General features: G+C 43.5%; 1 protein-coding gene across 2 annotated transcripts; it reads right to left on the bottom strand.

The window, feature by feature from the left end:
- Positions 1-1,342: 1,342 nt before the first annotated feature.
- On the bottom strand, positions 1,343-7,553 carry SNRPE (small nuclear ribonucleoprotein polypeptide E). Of its 2 annotated transcripts, XM_025991447.2 has the most exons (5): positions 6,593-7,553; positions 6,067-6,093; positions 4,645-4,707; positions 3,361-3,439; positions 1,343-1,570 (listed from the first exon to the last, which is right to left on the bottom strand). In XM_025991447.2, the coding sequence occupies exons 1-5, from the start codon at positions 6,644-6,646 to the stop codon at positions 1,515-1,517; spliced, it is 279 nt and encodes a 92-aa protein (XP_025847232.1). In that variant the 5' UTR covers positions 6,647-7,553; the 3' UTR covers positions 1,343-1,514. The 2 variants fall into 2 exon arrangements, 1 of the variants encoding a protein (XP_025847232.1); XR_012001757.1 differs by lacking the exon at positions 6,593-7,553 and having other exon boundaries at positions 1,422-1,570; positions 3,361-3,456; positions 6,067-6,586.
- Positions 7,554-9,107: the final 1,554 nt, after the last annotated feature.

Here is a 9,107-nt window from a genome sequence, read left to right as displayed (position 1 = left end):
GCAGGCTCCATGCAGGGAGCCCCACACAGGACCCAATCCCAGGTCTCCAGGATCACGCCCTGGGCTGAAGGCGGCGCAAAACTGCTGAGCCACCAGGGCTGCCCTCTTTTATTCAGTTTAAAGGAGACTTCTCTATCTCCCTCATAGGCACTTGGAAAAGCAGGAACTAGACTTCTTGTCCCTTTTTCACCCACTCTTAGTAATGCCCATTACCCGCATTTAAGGCAGGCCTTACTCATTTTTCAAGATCTAATTTAAATAGCACTTAGCGCATGGCACTGAAGCTGTTTGTTTGCCAGTGTTTCACTGCATTTGACTTGGTGCCTATATAATAGCAGATGCTCAATAATCATCAGAATTCTAACTAGAACTACTCTACAATTTTTTTTTTTTTTTAAAGTTTAAGTAATCCCTTGGGGTACCTGGGTGGCTCAGCAGTTAAACATCTGCCTTTGGCTCAGGGTGTGATCCTGGAGTCCAGGATCGAGTCCCACATCAGGCTCCCTACATGGAGCCTGCTTCTCCCTCTGCCTATGTCTCTGCCTCTCTCTCTCTCTGTGTATCTCTCATGAATAAATAAAATCTTTAAAGTTTAAGTAATCCCTACACTCAACATGGGGCTCAAACACATGACCTCAAGATCAAGAGTCATACACTCTACCAACTCAGTCAGCCAGGCACCCCAAACTAGAACCAACCCAAAGTATTGGGGGAGGAAAAATCTGTCCAGTTAATTCAGTTAGGACATAAGCAATTACTGGGGGAGGTGGCAACATCTTTAGAGAGAAGAGTAAGAGGCAAGTGTTGCTCCAACTGACCTACCATTATTCTGCCTAACAACTTACCAGTGCTGCTTGTGGTCTTTTTCAAGTTACCAATCTCACCAAGTCTCTGTCCTGTTGACTGTTTAAATAGAGTTCATTTTACATGTACTTTTAGGGCATTTTATCTTTGCCTATACCCAAACTACTTTTCACATTGTGATCTTAGTAGTAGGAGAGTCACAGAGATCTCACAGAGTGACTGTCAAAGTGCTAAGCAGATACAGAAGCTGTTATAGCATGTCCAGCCTATTGTGGTCAGCTGTTGTGTCCTGGCAGCCAGAATGACAAGTGCTGCTGAAGATGCGTATTAGTGCAATAATGTTTATTTTTGCGAGTCCTCTTCTCCAGCACCCACTATCAGGAGCTTACCTGTCAGGTAGAATTCCTACTCTTTGCCTTAAGAATCTATAGATCGAGGCTCTTGAAAAAAACAAATGCCCAGGACAACTGCCACCCTCCAGACCACTTAGCTGCCACCTGTGTGAAAGGTCTCTACCACTGAATAGAAAGAAACAATGTGAATTTTAAAATAAAAACAATCCCACAGCATTTATTGTCCTCTGGTAAGAACATAAAGGTAATCAAAACAATACGAACAAGGGTTTTAGAACTATATTCCCAACAAAGGACATCTAAAAAAACAAACTACGTGGCCTTCTCAAGAATTTCTCACTTCACTGATCATTCATTCTAGTTGGAGACACTTTGGAGCAGGGTAATATTATCTCCTTTTAGCATGATCCGACCTGCAACACAAAAATTAAAAAAAAAAAAGCTATTAATAGCCACTCAGACACATATGTAACGACGGTTTAGCCTCAGAATTCTGGATCATACTTGAGTGATTTTGAAAATACCCTCTCTCGAGCAGGTATGTGAACATTTTCCAATATCAATATATTGAAAGGCTATGCATATTACAGCCTATGAACTTTTCCAAAAGAACCTAATGAAGGTAGAGAAATGTTATTTTATGAAAAATAGTTTCTATAGACTAAGTCAAATAAATAGGTCTACTCCAACATTTCCCACTGCTCTTAGTTTATAGAAGTTGGGGAATGAGTTATGTGCAAAGTTTTAAAAAAACGCAGAATACCGCAGCACCATTCTTAGAGTTCTCAGTATATTAAAGACTCCATGATGCAATTAATAAACCTGTTTGAGGCTTACCCAACATTTCCTAATCTTATTTGAGCAGAGAAAATTTTTTCCTGAGAATATCTATAAACATTTTTAGAAATTTATATAAATCAGTTTGAGAAATGCTCATCAACCCCAATGGATTAAATGGTTTCACTTTACCAAACTTCTACAACAGGTAATAAAAAAAAAAGGACTTATGGAGTATCTGGCCCAGTGAAGAGAGACATTAATAAAGTAACTCCACAAATGAGTGTGTAACTACAAACTCAAATAACACAGCACACCCTGCCTCCCCATCCCTACCCCAAGTAAAATAAAACCAAACCCTGATATCTGACATTTGATTTGAGTCCTAAGGACAGAGGAAACAGCATATACAAAGATTTATGGTGAGGCAAATGAGCAGATTCAAACAACTGAAATTATACAAGCATGGATGAAGCTCAGAAAATGAAGCAGAGAGTGATACAAAACAAGCAGAGGGACAAAAGGCCAGATCATGAAGAACCTTGCAGAATACATTAAAGACTTTCTTATCTTCCTAGCCACAGGAAATCACTGGAGGACTTTAAGCAAAAGGAGGACGAGGTCAGACAGGCGCTTTTCAAAGGCAGATGCAGCCTGCAGAGCAAACTGGAGAGAAATGAGGTAGTTGCACAGCAATCAATCAGTAAACTGAATGGAGGCTGGTGCCATTCAGTAAGACAGGGAACACTAAAATAGCTCCGAAAGAGTATGTAAGGGGTGGGAAGTGAGTTTGATTTCTGCACATGTTAACTTTGAGAAGCCTTTGAGACATTCAAGCAGAAATGTTGAATAGGCTCAGAGAAGTCCAGGGCTACGGAAGTAAATCTGAGGTCAATACAAATATATATAGATGGTGATTAAAAGTATAGTCTCAAGGTTATAACCTTGAGGTTTTGGGTAAATAATACCAAATGACAGGAAGGCCTACAACCAAGCCCTGAGCAACTCAAAACAAATGGCTGGGTCCCAAAGAATGAATATCAAAAATTTGGAAAGGAATAACTAGAAATGAATAATGAAAATCTGAGTATAGTAATATGGAACCAAGGGAACAAAGTGTTTTAAGGTAGGAGTGGCCAACAGTGCGAAATGCTGTTTAGAATTCAATATAATGAGGGCTAATATTAACCATTAGGTTTAACACCATTTGTCACTGGTGACCTTAGTGAGAGCTGAGTGGAAAAACAAAAGCAGAAATGGGAGTGGGGTAAGCAGAGGCAGAGGATAATTTCAAGAGTGAACTACTTTCCTACATACTAAATTCTCAAATGCAAACTAAATTTAAACATGAACTGAGTTGCAACTCATTCAATTCTGTAAGTGAATAAAAATTTCCACAATTCCAAAAGGCCATCTACATTCTTACCCAGTTGTTTTCTTGACTTTGTTTTAGAATGAATCTCTTCGGCATCATCTAATACAAGGTTCATGTACTCATCAAAACCCTAGAAAAATAAGCCAACTGATTGTCATTTTCAAGTAAAATCACACCCAAACTATTCCAGATGAATACCTATATAGAGAAATGCCAACTAACTTCAGAAACTCATCTCTCCACTGATCTTTCAGCTAAACAACCATTTTCCTCCCAAGCCTCTTTAAATAACAAGAAAACCAGAACATACTCCAAATTACCTCTCAAGCCTTTTGGACTTGATTTGATTAGCTATGCCTTAGAGCCAATGTCCCTATCGCTTATAACTTGTCCAATTCAGAATGTGTGTACATATATGAATTAACTTCCACTGCCTCCAGTCTTCCCATGTTCCTCACAAAACACTCTTGCCACTACCCATAACATTTGTTTTTCTACTAGTAAGCAGGGAAGGGAAGATTACTGATGAATCTGCAATATCTAGAGGTAAATATCATAGCCTCTTAATGTCCTAACATAATACTTTTTAGCCATATCTTATCTTTCTTTAAAACATTATTTAGGGCAGCCTGGGTGGCTCAGCGGTTTAACGCTGCCTTCAGCCCAGAGCATGATCCTGGAGACCCGGGATCGAGTCCCGTGTCGGGCTCCCTGCATGGATCTTGCTTCTCCCTCTGCCTCTTCTCTCTCTGTGTATCTCATGAATAAATAAATAAAATCTTAAAAAAATAAAAAAAAAAATAAAACATTATTTAGGGATAGGGTGTCTGGGAGATGCAGTCGGGTTGGGTGTCTGACTTTTGGTTTCGGCTCAGGGATCAGGCCCTGTGTCTGGCTCCAAATGCAGCAGAATCTGCCTAAGTTTCTCTCCCATTCCCTTTGTTCCTCCCACCTCATTCTCTCTAAAATAAAAAACAGAAAACACGTTACTTAGCATGTTCTGCTATTCTGAAAGTCTTACTTAACTAACCCCACCCCATTCTATTCAGGTATCACCTAATACAGAACTAATATACCATTAATTTTCACCTCACTTTAGTTTTATTTCTTTTGTCCCCTCCTTTAAATACTGACACTGTCATTTAAGTAATTTTAAGAATTAATTTTCCCTTTTTTATGAATGACCCAACTTCCATCAAACAGAACATAAAACAAGGATAGCAGTGTTGAAGAACTTTCTTGGGTTGGGACTTCGACTTCTGCTCTGGCTGGGCATTTCTGCAAAATCATTTATATGAACAAACTGCTCTGAGATAAAACATCCTGAGTACTCACAATGATACAGCCCTCTATCCGCATGTTTACTTGCTCATAAAGCCACACCTGAATCCGAGATCTCTGGGGGTGAGGGGAGAAAAAAGTAGGTCAAGAAAGCAAGTAAACAAACCCCAATCACTCTGGTCAAACAACAGAGAAATATGGCTCCTAAAGAATATCTTTAAAAAAAAAAAAAAAAAAAAAAGCCAAGAATTTTAAGTATTTGAATCATATCCAAGAAATGATAACCAAGACCAGTTATTTGCCAGGAAACATTCTCAATAAATGCTATATTGGGACTAAGTTCATAATTTTCCTGCCATCTTGGGACTCATTTTTTATTGCTTCTTTTCTCAAATACATTTAGAGTGCAAGTTGACAGTGTAGCACAAGGCAGTAATTTCCAATGATCAAGAGCTTCTTTCTTATCTGCGATAGCAAAATCCAGCTTCAAAACAGCTTTCTCTAGGTTCCTAATTTCCCTCACATTTAACAACCAGGGAAAGGGCCCTCAATTCTGGTGATTAAAAGTTACAATGGCCTGGGGCACCTGGCTGGCTGAGTTAGTGAAGCCTGTGACTTGATCTTGGGGTCGTGGGTTTGAGCCCCACCTTGGGTATAGAGATTTACTTAAAAAAAAAAAAAATTACAACTTGAAATTAATCGGTTTGTAATTAGGTTACCACACTAAAATTTGTCAGAGCATTTTCAGAAGAATGTCAGAGCATTGTCAGAAACTACATTTTCTTTCCAAAATAATTTAAACACCCTGCCCTACCAACTCACAATTTGAGTTGCTAAAAATCCCTCCAAAGGAAAGCAGGCTGTCACTATATCCTGAGCCTATCCCTCCCTTCCTCCTTTTTTGGGCATCTTTTCTATATTTAAGTCCGTCTCTCCCCCCCCCCCCCTTATTTTGTGGTTTAAAGTGGATAGGATTCTTCCCTTGTTTCATCCCAAGGGAAAAAAAGGGGGAAATGTTCCAAGGGTCTAGCCATAATGACTATCAACAAAAGCACCCAAACACCAGCCACATCTGCCATTCATTTACCTTTTCAAATTAGTGATTTCGGTCTTGCAAAGTAACGATGACACAGTTCTTTCAGTGGTTTGGAGTTGATATTTCATTACATTAGAGCTTTCCTGACCTCTTTCCCTCAAGTACCCCTCACAATCTCTAGTTGCCCTTTTTTTTTTTTTTTTTTTTTTTTTTAAGTAATCTCTACACTCAACCTGGGGCTGGAACTCCCTCACCCAAGATCAAGAGTTGCATGTTTTACCGACCGAGCCTGAGCCTGCCAAGCTCCGCAGTTTCACCTTTTCACACGTTGATCAGACAGGAGGACGCTAACAACCAACCAAATCCATCTTCTTACTTAAATTCACCCTTTGGCTTTAAAAGGGAACTACAAAACAACGAAGAAGAGATAACTTACGTACATTTTGCAAGTATCTGAAGATGAGGTTCTGCACCAGCGGTTAAGGAAAACACAAAGGCAGAGCAGACAGTGCTCCCTGACCCTGGCCGACCCCGCCGTCACCCTGCCTTTGTTTCCTGGGCAGGAAGTGTGAGGTCCACGCAGTGAGCAGCGTCCAGCCGGGCTCGCAGGAGGGGGCGCCCGAAGCGCTCGGAAGGAGTCCCCTCCCGCTCTCGCTCTCGCTCTCCTGGAATTCCTTGGCGCCTAAGTCCTCCTCCTCCCCGAGGCCGAGGCCTCTCACTCTCTCAGTTACTAACTAAAGCTGCCCTCCTCGCGCTCCCCCTCGCCTCGCGGCCTTCCCAAGCCTCCCCACCGCAGGGTCAGCCCAAGCCCGCCTCCCGCCTGCTCTGCAACTACCCGCGCTGGCTCCCGGGGGCTCATGGGATGTGGGTCCGCACTCCGCTCCCTCAGGCCTACTCTCGGTCGGCTCCCTTCGCCTCACGTTTTCTGGCCCGAACCTCCTCCTCCTGACATCCTGCGTAGGATACGATGGGCTGAACCATCACCTTCTGCACTTTTTGGCCCTGGCCACGGTACGCCATGGTGGAAGCGGACAAAGACCGCACGCTCTCTCAGAAGGCAACTTCCGTAATGAAGAACCGGAAGCGGAAGCGCCTGGCGCCCGCGTGGCGACCCGGGCGGCTCCTGGGAAATGCCTCTCTATCCGCGGGGGTGGCTTTTCTCTGTGGTCTCTAGCCCCGGGGGGACTTCGGCCGGCGGCGACGTGCTTCGGTACGTGAGTCGATCCTACAGCGCCACCTGGAGGGAGGCGGGAGGCGGCGCAGAGAGGCTTCGCCCGTGCGGGCGTGGCCGCGGCTGGGTTTTCCTACTGCGCACCTGTGCCTCGGAGGCGGGTCGGTCCCGTGTTCCCGGGGGTGTAGGCACGCGAGGCCGCGTGGCTGTCCAGACGGGGTGGCGGTGAGAAGCCCCGACGCGGGGCGCCCCCAACCCGGCCCTCGCGGCCACAGACCGTCCAAATTCAAAAGCCGGGCGCTGGGGTTGGCTCCTGGACCCGATTGTGGGGCGTTTCTGTAGGCGGCCCTGGGGCCTGGCAGACTTGGCACTTGCGTGGAGGACCGGTTCTGCAGACGGAGAAACGAGCAGGACTTGGAGGGACACGCGGAGAGGACAGAATCAGAACTTGCTTACTTGCCTGGGGTCCTCTGTTGAGGATAATAAGAATGCTGACCTCATAACCTCGTAAAAATGTTGAGGTCAGAGGACGTGAAAGCGAGCTTGGAACTGCAAAGAGCTAGAAAACGCACGGGATGATTATTCGTTTAAAAAAAGTTTCAGAAAAAAGAAAAGAAAAAAAAAGTTTCAGGCCCCTGGGTGGCTCAGTGGTTGAGCATCTGCCTTCGGCTCAGGTCATGACCCCAGGGGTCCTGGGATCGAGTCCTGCATCAGGCTCCCCACAGGGAACCCGCTTCTCCCTCTGCCGGTATCCCTGTGATTCTCTCTGTCTCTCATGAACAAATAAAATCTTAAAAAAAAAGAAAAAGTTTCCCCCTCCCCCATACCCAGCCCCATCCCAATACAGGGCTATGTTGTCTGCAGAGTAAACAGGGCTGGGTTGACTTCAAAGGTAGCATGGGTGGAAGGAACTGTCTCACACCCCTCTCATCTCAGATGCACAGATGCTTCGCTGCTCTTGCAGGTTCCTGTCCGAAGTTAGGGCTCCTAAGCTTTCAAGGATTGATCCCTATAAGCAATCATCTGACTATACAACTCATGACAGATGATTTATTTTTTTCCTTTATTTTAAAAATATATTTTTAAAAAGATCTTATTTATTCATGAGAGACAGAGAAGCAGAGAACGAAGCAGGCTCCAAGCAAGGAGCCTGGTGCAGGACTCGATCCCGGGACTCCAGGATTACACCCTGAGCCCAAGGCAGAAACTCAACCACTGAGCTACCCAGGCGTCCCACAAAGATTTATTTATTTTAGAGAGGGAGAGAATCTCAGGCTGACTCCCTGCTGAGCACGGAGCCCAACACGGGCTCTCACCACTGTGATATAATGACCTGAGCCCATATCAAGAGTGGGTTGCTTCACTGACTGAGCCACAGGCACCCCTGTTTTTTCTTTTAAGTGACTTTGCTTTTATGACATTTAAATCCTTGATCCGTCTAGAATGTACCCCAGTATATCCTAGAACTGGTACAACTTTATATCTAGATAGCTACCCAGTTTTTCCATTACCATGAAAAAAAACCCATTGTTTCCTCATTTCATTTAAAATGCCACATTTAGGGTCACCTGGGTGGCTCAATCCGTAGGCGTCTGCCTTTGGCTCAGGTCATGATCTCAGGGTCCTGGGATCAAGTCCTGCATCGGGCTCCCTGCCTACTTCTCCCTCTCCCTCTGCCTGCAGCTCCTGCTGCTTGTGCTCTCTGGCTCTATATCAAATTTAAAAAATCTAAAATAAATAATAAATAAAAAAAATCTTAAATAAAATATGCAACGTTTATTATACACCAAGTGTATGTGTATGTATATATGTATAGTTTATATTTTGCCTAAATGATCTTTGTGTCTTATGGACCAGTGTCACTGTTACAAGTACTGTATATTTCCTTATTTGGTAGGACTGGAAGTCGATAGAACTTTCTTAGCTGTTCTTATTTATTTTTCTTACAAACTTTAAAATTAGCTTATCTAATTAAAAGATTCCTTTCTGTATTTTTACTGTGATTACATTAAACTTGAGAATGACTTAGAATCTGTTTTTTAAAACTATGTGATGTCTATTTGTTCAAATTTTCCTTTGGGTCTTTGGGAATTTTTCTGTTTTCTTTAGTTTCCAGTGTCTTCTTGCTAGCAGCTTATCTAGTTTAATCATAGATAATGCTTTTTTCCTGTTCTTAAAAATTGACTTTTCTGGGCAGCCTGGGTGGCTCAGCGGTTTAGTGCTGCCTTCCTTCGGCCTAGGGCATGATCCTGGAGACCCGGAGTCGAGTCCCCACGTTGGGCTCCCTGCATAGAGCCTGCTTCTCCCTCT

The sequence above is a fragment of the Vulpes vulpes genome, chromosome 5, assembly GCF_048418805.1.
Source record: "Vulpes vulpes isolate BD-2025 chromosome 5, VulVul3, whole genome shotgun sequence".
In the NCBI taxonomy this organism is placed as follows: domain Eukaryota; kingdom Metazoa; phylum Chordata; class Mammalia; order Carnivora; family Canidae; genus Vulpes; species Vulpes vulpes.
The sequence above is the reverse complement of the archived record's forward strand: the minus strand, read 5'-3'. Positions and strand labels throughout refer to the sequence as shown.

Excerpts from the sequence above, each read along its gene's own strand:
- SNRPE (XM_025991447.2), bottom strand. The coding sequence starts at position 6,646 with ATGGCGTACCGTGGCCAGGGCCAAAAAGTGCAGAAGGTGATGGTTCAG. Across the intron at positions 6,094-6,592 it reads AGGTGATGGTTCAGCCCATC|AACCTCATCTTCAGATACTT; the intron begins GTATCCTACGCA and ends CCGCTGGTGCAG. Across the intron at positions 3,440-4,644 it reads GGATAGAGGGCTGTATCATT|GGTTTTGATGAGTACATGAA; the intron begins GTGAGTACTCAG and ends TTATTTTTCTAG.